Raw genomic sequence first — 13,203 nt, 5'->3', positions numbered from 1 at the left:
GAAGCATTCTTTCTTCCCTATCCCCAGGGATAGGGAGAGGCTTGAACCAGAACATGTTAAAAATTCAGGGTAAACTATGGAAAGGTCTGTGGGACCAGGGTTTGGATAGGGAGTTGTGGTTTCGATGCGTTACACATGATAGCTCGAGTATGTATGTGAGCAGATGTGGCCTTTTCTTCATCTGTTTTCTGGCTCTCCCTTGCTTATGCAGGGGGCAGCAATCAGGTGTGAGGGAGAAGGAAAGAATGTATATGTATCATTTTTTCATGCATTTTTGCTGTGTTTCCTTTGGGATGGGATGGCATCAGGAATGGATGACAGCAAACAAGTATTGATATGCAAGTATGTATGTATGAGTAGATATATTTATATGTATATGTATATGTATATGTATATGTATATGGTATACTGGGGTCAATGTGCTGTCACTGGATTGAACCAGGGCATGTGAAGCATCTGGGGTGAAACATGGAAAGTTTTGTGGGGCCTGGATATGGAAAGGGAGCTGTGGTTTCGGTGCACTGCACATGACAGCTAGAGACTGAGTGTGAACAAATGTGGCCTTGTTGTCTTTTCCTAGAACTACCTCGCATGTGCATGGGGGAGGGGGTGCCATTTCACGTGTGGCGGGATGGCAACGGGAATTGACAAAGGGAGCAAGTATGGATATGTACATGTGTATATATGTATATGTCTTTGTATGTGTATGTATGTATACATTGAAATGTATAGGGATGTATATGTGCATGACCTTTGGAAAGGCTTTATTATTGGGAGTAAAGTCTCATCTTAGATTTTCTCATTCTGAAAGTGTTTACATTACCCTGCTACTGGAAATAGTGCCAGCTTGAGCTGCAGAGGCTTTTAGAAAGAGATCTTAGGTAACACCAAAACTCTTTCATAGATTTTGAAACTATGATGATTATCAACAGAATAATTTTAGAAAATGCTGTAATATTCTATTTCTTAATTTAATTTTGTTTTTTGTTTTAAGGGATGTTTGTCTGGCTATCGTAAAGTCACCTGAGTGGATAACAGGGTTAAAGAATGTGCGCTTGGACTTCAGAGGCCGACGTATCACACCTTTCAGGATGCTTATAAAAAAATTTCCAGATGTTGCAGAGGCAGTGCTTGACAGGTACAGGAATTTCATACTTATATTTCAGTGTACTGCAATGAAATTTAGTTATTTCTAACAACAAGAAATAGTATATATATCATTGTCATTTTTCTACTCTTTTATTGGCTCCTTGCACTAATAGTTTTTTTTTCATTTTCATGCCAGTCAGAATAAATCATGTATATCTAGTAAGATCTTTTTTTATCATTATTGTTATACTTAATCATCATTTCTCTCGTCAGTGAGGTAGCACTAGGAAACAGACAAAGTTAAAATTCACTCTATGGCAATGGTCAACATGCTTTTATCCTTTCTTAGACTTTACCAATATGAACTTTAGTTCTCTAATTGAAAACTTGACAAGTATCAGTGCACAGTCATAAAGGGATTATGAGTTGGCTTCTAGGTGACAGACATTGATAAACCCACAGATATGACTTAGCTAAGTAACTTATGAAAATGCATATTAAACTCCATTAACTCTTGCTACAGATCAGAAACATATATGTGCGAAGTGAGAGAGTCAGGGAGAGTGGTTTGGTGAAGGGAGAAGAGGTGGTGAAAGCTTTGTGGAAGATGAAATCCAGCAAGGTGGCAGATTTGGATGGTATTGCTGTTTATTGCTGTTGAATTTATCAAGAAAGGGGGTGACTGTTTTTGATTGGTCGGTAAGGATATTCAATGTATGGATGAATCATGGTGAAGTGCCAGAGGATTGGCACTACCTCACTAATGTGGGAAACAGCTATCAAGTATGATAAATAAATAACTAAATATTCACCGAAAATGCACCGAAACCACAGCTCCCTTTCCACATCTGGGCCCCACAGAACTTTCCGTGGTTTACCCCAGACGCTTCACATGCCCTGGTTCAATCCATTGACAGCACGTCAACTCTGTTATACCCCATCATTCCAATTCACTCTATTCCTTGCACGCCTTTCACCCCCCTGCATGTTCAGACCCCGATCACTCAAAATCTTTTTCACTCCATCCTTCCACTTCCAATTTGGTCTCCCACTTCACCTCATTCCCTCCCCTTCTGACACATACATCCTCTGACAATCTTTCCTCACTCATTCTCTCCATGTGACCAAACCATTTCAATACACCCTCTTCTGCTCTCTCAACCACTCTTTTTATTACCACACATATCTCTTAGCCTTTTATTACTTACTCGATCAAACCACCTCACACCACATATTGTCCTCAAACATCTCATTTCCAACACATCCACCCTCCTCTGCACAACCCTATCTATAGCCCACCCCTCACAACCGTATAACACTGTTGAAACCACTAGTCCTTCAAACATACCCATTTTTGCTTTCCGAGATAATGTTCTCGCCTTCCACACATTCTTCATCACTCCCAGAACTTTCGCCCCCTCCCCTATCCTGTGACTCGCTTCCACTTCCATGGTTCCATCCGCTGCCAATTCCACTCCCAGATATCTAAAACACTTCACTTCCTCCAGTTTTTCTCCATTCAAACTTACCTCCCAATTGACTTGTCCCTCAGCCCCACTGTACCTAATAACCTTGTTCTTATTCACATTTACTCAGCTTTCTTCTTTCACACACTTTACCAAACTCAATCACCAGCTTCTGCAGTTTCTCACCGGAATCAACCACCAACGCTGTATCATTAGCGAACAACAACTGACTCACTTTCCAAGCCCTATCATCCACAACAGACTGCATACTTGCCCCTCTCTCCAAAACTCTTGCATTCACCTCCTTATCAACCCCATCCATAAACAAATATTTTATTTATTCATCATACTTTGTTGATGTCTTTCGCGTTAGTGAGTTAGCGCAAGGAAACAGATGAAAGAATGGCCCAGACCACCCACATATGCATGTATATACATAAACGCCCACACACACACATATACATACCTATACATTTCAATGTATACATACATATACACAGACATATACATATACACACATATACCTATTCATACATGATGCCTACATCCATTCCCACCACCACCCCACCACACATGAAATGGCACCCCCTCCCCCCCTTGTGCACGCGAGGTAGCGCTAGGAAAAGACAACAAAGGCCACATTCGCTCACACTCAGTCTCTAGCTGTCATGTGTAATGCACTGAAATCACAGCCCCCTATCCACATCCAGGCCCCACAGACCTTTCCATGGTATACCCCAAATGTTTCAAATGCCCTGGCTCAGTCCCTTGACAGGACGTTGACCCTGGTACAGCTAATCATTCCAATTCACTCTATTCCTTGCACGCCTTTCTCCCTCCTGTATGTTCAGGCCACGATCGCTCAAAATCTTTTTCACTCCATCCTTCCACCTCCAATTTGGTCTAATGCTTCTCCTTGTTCCCTCCACCTCTGACACATATATCCTCATTGTCAATCTTTCCTCTCATTCTTCTACATGTCCAAACCATTTCAACACACTCTCTTCAGCTCTTTCAACCACACTTTTTATTTCCACCCATCTCTCTTACCCTTTCATTACTTACTCGATCAAACCCCCTCACACCATATATTGTCCTTGTACATTTCATTTCCAACACATCCACCCTCCTCCGTACAATCCTATCTATAGCCCATGCCACACAACCATATAACGTTGTTGAACCACTATTTCTTCATACATACCCATTTTTGCTCCAAGATAACATTCTCTTCTTTCACACATTCGTCATCACTTCTAGAACCTTCGCTCCCTCCTCCCACCCTGTGACTCACTTCTGCTTCCATGTTTCCATCCACTGCAAAGTCCAGATTTTTTCTCCATTCAAACTTGCATCCTAAATGACTTGTCCCTCAACCCTACTGAACCTAATAACCTTGCTCTTATTCACATTCACTCTCAACTTTCTCCTTTCACACACTTTTCCAAACTCGGTCACCAACCTCTGCAGTTTCTCACCCGAAGCACTTCCCAGTCCCACTCATCCACAGCAGACTCCATACTCACCCATCTCTCCAAAATGCTTACATTTACCTCTCTAACTACTCCATCCATAAACAAATTAAACACCCATGGGGACATCACACACCCCTGCCACAAACCAACATTCACTAGGAACCAATCACTCTCCTCCCTTTCTACTCATACACATGCCTTACTTTCTTGGGAAAAACTTTTCACTGCTTCTAGCAACTTACCTCCCACACCATATACTCTTAAAACCTTCTACAAAGCATCTCTATCAACCCTGTCATATGCCTTCTCCAGATCCATAAATACTACATACAAATCCATCTGTTTTTCTAAGTATTTTTCACATACATTCTTCGAAGCAAACGCCTGAACCACACAGCCTCTGCCACTTCTGAAACCACACTGCTCTTCCCTAGTCTGATGCTCTGTATGTGCCTTCACCCTGTCAATCAATACCCTCCCATATAATTTCCCAGGAATACTCGACAAATTTATGCCTCTGTAGTTTGAACACTCACCTTTATCCCCTTTGCCTTTGTACAATGGCACTGTGCATGCATTCTGCCAATCCTCAGGCACTTCCCCATGATCCATACATACACTGTATATCCTTACCAACCAGTCAAGAACACAGTCACCCCCTTTTTTGATAAATTCCACTGCAATACCATCCAAACTTGCTGCCTTGCTGGCTTTCATCTTCTGCAAAGCTTTCACTACCTCTTCTCTGTTTACCAAACCATTCTCCCTGACCCTCTCACTTCTTACACCACCTTGATTAAAACACCCTATATCTGCCACTCAATCATCAAACATATTTAACAAACCTTTAAAATACTCACTCCATCTCCTCACTTCATCACAACCTGTTATTACCTCCCCATTTGCCCCCTTCACCGATGTTCCCATTTGTTCTCTTGTCTTACGCATGTTATTTACCTCTTTCCTAAACATCTTTTTATTCTCCCTAAAATCTAATGATACTCTCTCACCTCAACTCTCATTTGCCCTCTTTTTCACCTCTTGAACCTTTCTGTTGACGTCCTTCCTCTCTTTTATACATCTCATAGTCATTTACTTTATCTCCTTGCAAGTATCATCCTAGCACCTCTCTTTTCTCTTTCACTAACAACCTTACTTCTTCGCCCCACCACTCAGTACCCTTTCTTATCTGCCCACATCCCACCTTTTTCATGCTGCATGCATCTTTTGCGTAAGTCATCACCACTTCCCTAACTATATCCCATTCCTCACCCACTCCCCTCACATCATTTTCTCTTACCTTTTGCCATTCTACACTCAGTCTACACTCAGTCTCTCCTGGTGCTTCTTCACACAAGTTTCCTTTCCAAGCTCACTTATTCTCACCACTTTCTTCTCCCCAGCATTCTCTCTTCTTTTTTGGAAACCTCTAAGAATCTTCACCTTCAGCTCCACAAGATAGTGATCAGACATCCCCTCTCAGCACATTGTTATCCAAAAGTCTCTCTTTTACATGCCAAAAGTTTCTCTTTTACACGCCTGTCAATTAACACATAACCCAATAATGCCCTTTGACCATCTCTCCTCCATCTCTTTTTAAACCAGGTATTCCCAATCACCTGTCCTTTTTCAGCACATAAATCCACAAGCTCTTCACCATTTCCATTTACAACACTGAGCACCCCATGTACACCAATTATACCCTTTTGAATGCATACCTATGCATTTTTTTTCCTTTACATATAAAAGATCAGCTGATGGCTGATTCGGGTGAGAAGCTGCAGAGGTTGGTGACTGAGCTTGGTAAAGTGTGTGAAAGAAGAAAGTTGAGAGTAAATGAGAATAAGAGCAAGATTATTAGGTTCAGTCGGGTTGAGGAACAAGTTAATTGGGAGGTAAGTTTGAATGGAGAAAAACTGGAGGAAGTGAGGTGTTTTAGATATCTGGGAGTAGACTTAGCAGTGGATGGAACCATGGAAGCGGAAGTGAGTCACAGGGTTGCGGAGGGAGCAACGGTTCTGGCAGCATTGAAGGATATGTGGAAGGTGAGAACATTATCTTGTAAAGCAAAAATGGGTATGTTTGAAGGAATAGTGATTCCAACAATGTTATATGGTTGCGAGGCATGGTCTATAAATAGGGCTGTGCAGAGGAGGGGAGGATGTGTTGGAAATGAAATGTTTGAGGATAATATGTGGTGTGAGGTGGTTTGATCGAGTAAGTAATGTAAGGGTAAGAGAGATGTGTGGTAATAAAAAGAGTGTGGTTGAGACAGCAGAAGAGGGTGTATTGAAATGGTTGGACACATGGAGAGAATGAGTGAGGAAAGATTGACAAAGAGGATATATGTGTCAGAGGTGGAGGGAACAAGGAGAAGCAGGAGACCAAATTGGTGGTGGAAGGATTGAATGAAAAAGATTTTGGGGGGTCAGGGCCTGCATATGCAGGAGGGCAAAAGGCGTGCAAGGAATAGAGTGAATTGGAACGATGTGGTATACTGTGGTCAACATGCTGTTAATGGATTGAGCCAGGGCATGTAAAGCATCTGGGGTAAACCGTGGAAAGGTCTGTGGGGCTTGGATGTGGAAAGGGAGCTGTGATTTGGGTGCATTACACATGACAGCTAGAGACTGAGTGTGAAAGGATGTGGCATTTTTTGTCTGTTCCTGGCACTACCTTGCTTCGGAGATGCTATTTCGTGTATGGCGGGGTGGCGACGGGAATGGATGGAGGCAGCAAGTATGGATATGTACATGTGTGTATATGTAGATGTCTGAGTATGTATATGTATGTATATGTTGAAATGTATATGTATGTACATGTGCATTTGTGGGTGTTAATGTACATACATGTGCATGTGGGTGGGTTGGGCCATTCCTCATCTGTTTCTTTGCACCTCCTCGCTGACACGGGAGACAGCAGTTAAGTATAAATAAAAGAGAGTAAATAGAAAGAATATTTTTTTTTTTTTTTTTTTTTTTTTTTATACTTTGTCGCTGTCTCCCGCGTTTGCGAGGTAGCGCAAGGAAACAGACGAAAGAAATGGCCCAACCCCCCCCATACACATGTACATACACACGTCCACACACGCAAATATACATACCTACACAGCCTTCCATGGTTTACCCCAGACGCTTCACATGCCTTGATTCAATCCACTGACAGCACGTCAACCCCTGTATACCACATCGCTCCAATTCACTCTATTCCTTGCCCTCCTTTCACCCTCCTGCATGTTCAGGCCCCGATCACACAAAATCCTTTTCACTCCATCTTTCCACCTCCAATTTGGTCTCCCTCTTCTCCTCGTTCCCTCCACCTCCGACACATATATCCTCTTGGTCAATCTTTCCTCACTCATTCTCTCCATGTGCCCAAACCATTTCAAAACACCCTCTTCTGCTCTCTCAACCACGCTCTTTTTATTTCCACACATCTCTCTTACCCTTACGTTGCTTACTCGATCAAACCACCTCACACCACACATTGTCCTCAAACATCTCATTTCCAGCACATCCATCCTCCTGCGCACAACTCTATCCATAGCCCACGCCTCGCAACCATACAACATTGTTGGAACTACTATTCCTTCAAACATACCCATTTTTGCTTTCCGGGATAATGTTCTCGACTTCCACACATTTTTCAAGGCTCCCAAAATTTTCGCCCCCTCCCCCACCCTATGATCCACTTCCGCTTCCATGGTTCCATCCGCTGACAGATCCACTCCCAGATATCTAAAACACTTCACTTCCTCCAGCCTCTCACCATTCAAACTCACCTCCCAATTGACTTGACCCTCAACCCTACTGTACCTAATAACCTTGCTCTTATTGACATTTACTCTTAACTTTCTTCTTCCACACACTTTACCAAACTCCGTCACCAGCTTCTGCAGTTTCTCACATGAATCCGCCACCAGCGCTGTATCATCAGCGAACAACAACTGACTCACTTCCCAAGCTCTCTCATCCCCAACAGACTTCATACTTGCCCCTCTTTCCAAAACTCTTGCATTTACCTCCCTAACAACCCCATCCATATAATGATACATTTTCTCGTATGATAGACATTATATTTAACTTGTATATTAGTTGTAGTGAAATAAGTTATATACTGTAGATTTCACCTTTTCATGATTATAGGAAGTGGATTGATAAATGCAAATAAAACTTCTCCATGAGGGTAGGAGGTAAACCTTATGATTTTTAATCAGGCGTCAGTTGATGAAGACCACAGTCCCCGCATTGATTGTCAGCTGAAGAAGACCGTAGTTTAAGGTTTGTAGTCAAAACATCTTCCATATCAGGAGACACAGGAAGTAAGGATCATTTTATTAGGGGTCTTTCGTTCATAGGGTTCTAGTGTCGCATTGCTTAAGTCTTGTAGTTTAATTATTCTATTGAATTCCTTAATTCCAAGTTAAATTTTGTTGACTGTTACTTTTAAGCCATGTAAAACAGTGGCATTTTCATGATCATAATAAGATATGATTTTTCCTTAGGTGCACATCAACCAACGGTATGGATTCAGATGACAAAAGATTTGCTGTATTGTTCAATTTTGAGCTAGTGGATGATACTTACACAACATTAGAATATGGCAGTGATGTAGACTCTGTTGCTTCCTCATCAACGCTGGAATCTGCATTTGATGAAGATGGGCAGTTGTTAGAGCATGCTGAGCCTTATACGAATGATGCAAGGGAACTGAAAGGTAACCATCCACTAATGCTCATGGTTAAGTACAAACGCCTGAATCTGTTGGCTCACCCAGTCTCCATCTCTCTCGTCAAGCACAAGTGGATGAATTATGGCAGGTAAATTTACTGTGAAAAAGTTTGAATTAGAATGGGATAAGTGTTTAGAAAATCTTGTCATTAGTTATTAGCTTTTGTTGTTTTGCAGTATTGATATGCATGTAACACACAGTTACAGGATTTTAATTTTTTTTGTATAATTCAGGTTGGTGGATTACAAATTTGTTTATGGATGGGGTTGTTAGGGAGGTAAATGCAAGAATTTTGGAAAGAGGGGCAAGTATGAAGTCTGTTGGGGATGAGAGAGCTTGGCAAGTGAGTCAGTTGTTGTTCGCTGATGATACAGCGCTGGTGGCTGATTAATGTGAGAAACTGCAGAAGCTGGTGACTGAGTTTGGTAAAGTGTGTGAAAGAAGAAAGTTAAGAGTAAATGTGAATAAGAGCAAGGTTATTAGGTACAGTAGGGTTGAGGGTCAATTCAATTGGGAGGTAAGTTTGAATGGAGCAAAACTGGAGGAAGTAAAGTGTTTTAGATATCTAGGAGTGGATCTGGCAGCGGATGGAACCATGGAAGCGGAAGTGGATCATAGGGTGGGGGAGGGGGCGAAAATCCTGGGAGCCTTGAAGAATGTGTGGAAGTCGAGAACATTATCTCGGAAAGCAAAAATGGGTATGTTTGAAGGAATAGTGGTTCCAACAATGTTGTATGGTTGCGAGGCGTGGGCTATGGATAGAGTTGTGCGCAGGAGGATGGATGTGCTGGAAATGAGATGTTTGAGGACAATGTGTGGTGTGAGGTGGTTTGATCGAGTAAGTAACGTAAGGGTAAGAGAGATGTGTGGAAATAAAAAGAGCGTGGTTGAGAGAGCAGAAGAGGGTGTTTTGAAATGGTTTGGGCACATGGAGAGAATGAGTGAGGAAAGATTGACCAAGAGGATATATGTGTCGGAGGTGGAGGGAACGAGGAGAAGTGGGAGACCAAATTGGAGGTGGAAAGATGGAGTGAAAAAGATTTTGTGTGATCGGGGCCTGAACATGCAGGAGGGTGAAAGGAGGGCAAGGAATAGAGTGAATTGGATCGATGTGATATACCGGGGTTGACGTGCTGTCAGTGGATTGAATCAGGGCATGTGAAGCGTCTGGGGTAAACAATGGAAAGGTGTGTAGGTATGTATATTTGCGTGTGTGGACGTATGTATATACATGTGTATGTGGGTGGGTTGGGCCATTTCTTTCGTCTGTTTCCTTGCGCTACCTCGCAAACGCGGGAGACAGCAACAAAGCAAAAAAAAAAAAACACATAAAAAAATATACATATATAAATATATCCCTCGGGATAGGGGAGAAAGAATACTTCCCACGTATTCCCTGTGTGTCGTAGAAGGCGACTAAAAGGGGAGGGAGCGGGTGGCTGGAAATCCTCCCCTCTCGTTTTTTTTTTTTTTCTTTTCAAAAGAAGGAACAGAGAAGGGGGCCAGGTGAGGATATTCCCTCAAAGGCCCAGTCCTCTGTTCTTAACGCTACCTCGTTAACGCGGGAAATGGCGAATAGTATGAAAGAAAATATATATATATATATATATATATATATATATATATATATATATATATATATATATATAAATATATATATATATATATATAAATATATATATATATATATATTTAATGTATGTATGACTCATGGTGAGGTGCCTGAGGATTGGCGGAATGCGTGCATAGTGCCATTGTACAAAGGCAAAGGGGATAAGAGTGAGTGCTCAAATTACAGAGGTATAAGTTTGTTGAGTATTCCTGGTAAATTATATGGGATGGTACTGATTGAGAGGGTGAAGGCATGTACAGAGCATCAGATTGGGGAAGAGCAGTGTGGTTTCAGAAGTGGTAGAGGATGTGTGGATCAGGTGTTTGCTTTGAAGAATGTATGTGAGAAATACTTAGAAAAGCAAATGGATTTGTATGTAGCATTTATGGATCTGGAGAAGGCATATGATAGAGTTGATAGAGATGCTCTGTGGAAGGTATTAAGAATATATGGTGTGGGAGGAAAGTTGTTAGAAGCAGTGAAAAGTTTTTATCGAGGATGTAAGGCATGTGTACGTGTAGGAAGAGAGGAAAGTGATTGGTTCTCAGTGAGTGTAGGTTTGCGGCAGGGGTGTGTGATGTCTCCATGGTTGTTTAATTTGTTTATGGATGGGGTTGTTAGGGAGGTAAATGCAAGAGTTTGGAAAGAGGGGCAAGTATGAAGTCTGTTGGGGATGAGAGAGCTTGGGAAGTGAGTCAGTTGTTGTTTGCTGATGATACAGCACTGGTGGCTGATTCATGTGAGAAACTGCAGAAGCTGGTGACTGAGTTTGGTAAAGTGTGTGGAAGAAGAAAGTTAAGAGTAAATGTGAATAAGAGCAAGGTTATTAGGTACAGTAGGGTTGAGGGTCAAGTCAATTGGGAGGTGAGTTTGAATGGAGAAAAACTGGAGGAAGTGAAGTGTTTTAGATATCTGGGAGTGGATCTGGCAGCGGATGGAACCATGGAAGCGGAAGTGGATCATAGGGTGGGGGAGGGGGCGAAAATTCTGGGGGCCTTGAAGAATGTGTGGAAGTCGAGAACATTATCTCGGAAAGCAAAAATGGGTATGTTTGAAGGAATAGTGGTTCCAACTATGTTGTATGGTTGCGAGGCGTGGGCTATGGATAGAGTTGTGCGCAGGAGGATGGATGTGCTGGAAATGAGATGTTTGAGGACAATGTGTGGTGTGAGGTGGTTTGATTGAGTGAGTAACGTAAGGGTAAGAGAGATGTGTGGAAATAAAAAGAGCGTGGTTGAGAGAGCAGAAGAGGGTGTTTTGAAGTGGTTTGGGCACATGGAGAGGATGAGTGAGGAAAGATTGACCAAGAGGATATATGTGTCGGAGGTGGAGGGAACGAGGAGAAGAGGGAGACCAAATTGGAGGTGGAAAGATGGAGTGAAAAAGATTTTGTGTGATCGGGGCCTGAACATGCAGGAGGGTGAAAGGAGGGCAAGGAATAGAGTGAATTGGAGCGATGTGGTATACCGGGGTTGACGTGCTGTCAGTGGATTGAATCAAGGCATGTGAAGCGTCTGGGGTAAACCATGGAAAGCTGTGTAGGTATGTATATTTGCGTGTGTGGACGTATGTATATACATGTGTATGGAGGGGGGTTGGGCCATTTCTTTCGTCTGTTTCCTTGCGCTACCTCGCAAACGCGGGAGAAAGCGACAAAGTATAAAAAAAAAAGATATATATATATATATATATATATATATATATATATATATATATATATATATATATATATATATATATATATATGGGTGCATGGAGGGAGTGAGTGGGGAGAGATTGACCGGGAGAATGTGTGTGTCGGAGGTGGAGGGAGCGAGGAGGGGGGGGACCAGGTTGGGGGTGCAGAGATGGAGTGAAGGGGATTTTGTGTGGTCGGGGCCTGGACGTGCGGGAGGGTGGGGGAGGGCGGGGAGTGGAGTGAGTTGGAGCGATGTGGTGTGCTGGGGTTGGCGAGCTGTCGGTGGATTGAGTCGAGGCATGTGGGGCGTCTGGGGTGGGCCGTGGAGGGCTGTGTGGGTGTGTATATTTGCATGTGTGGACGTGTGTATGTGCATGTGTGTGGGGGTGGGTTGGGCCGTTTCTTTCGTCTGTTTCCTTGCGCTGCCTCGCAAGCGCGGGAGGCAGCAGCGGGGCAGGGAAAGGAAAAAAAAAATATATGTATATATATATATATATATATATATATATATTATTATTATTATTATTATACTTTGTCGCTGTCTCCCGTGTTTGCGAGGTAGCGCAAGGAAACAGACGAAAGAAATGGCCCAACCACCCCATACACATGTATATACATACGTCCACACACGCAAATATACATACCTACACAGCTTTCCATGGTTTACCCCAGACGCTTCACATGCCTTGATTCAATCCACTGACAGCACGTCAACCCCGGTATACCACATCGCTCCAATTCACTCTATTCCTTGCCCTCCTTTCACCCTCCTGCATGTTCAGGCCCCGATCACACAAAATCTTTTTCACTCCATCTTTCCACCTCCAATTTGGTCTCCCTCTTCTCCTCGTTCCCTCCACCTCCGACACATATATCCTCTTGGTCAATCTTTCCTCACTCATTCTCTCCATGTGCCCAAACCATTTCAAAACAACCTCTTCTGCTCTCTCAACCACGCTCTTTTTATTTCCACAAATCTCTCTTACCCTTACGTTACTTACTCGATCAAACCACCTCACACCACACATTATCCTCAAACATCTCATTTCCAGCACATCCATCCTCCTGCGCACAACTCTATCCATAGCCCACGCCTCGCAACCATACAACATTGTTGGAACCACTATTCCTTCAAACATACCCATTTTTGCT

At 42.7% G+C, this 13,203-nt stretch overlaps 1 protein-coding gene across 2 annotated transcripts in view; it reads left to right on the top strand.

Moving 5' to 3' along the window:
• LOC139753316 (uncharacterized) overlaps positions 1–13,203 on the top strand; it is a 126,091-nt gene that overhangs the window by 62,666 nt on the left and 50,222 nt on the right. For both annotated transcript variants that reach the window (XM_071669631.1, XM_071669629.1), the window contains exons 15-16: positions 995–1,138; positions 8,535–8,849. In XM_071669631.1, the coding sequence (XP_071525732.1) occupies positions 995–1,138; positions 8,535–8,849 (459 nt within the window). The remainder of the gene's footprint in view (positions 1–994; positions 1,139–8,534; positions 8,850–13,203) is intronic.

This window comes from Panulirus ornatus, chromosome 14 (genome assembly GCF_036320965.1).
Source record: "Panulirus ornatus isolate Po-2019 chromosome 14, ASM3632096v1, whole genome shotgun sequence".
Classification (NCBI taxonomy): domain Eukaryota; kingdom Metazoa; phylum Arthropoda; class Malacostraca; order Decapoda; family Palinuridae; genus Panulirus; species Panulirus ornatus.
Note: the sequence above shows the minus strand (reverse complement) of the source record. Positions and strands in the feature narration are given on the sequence as shown.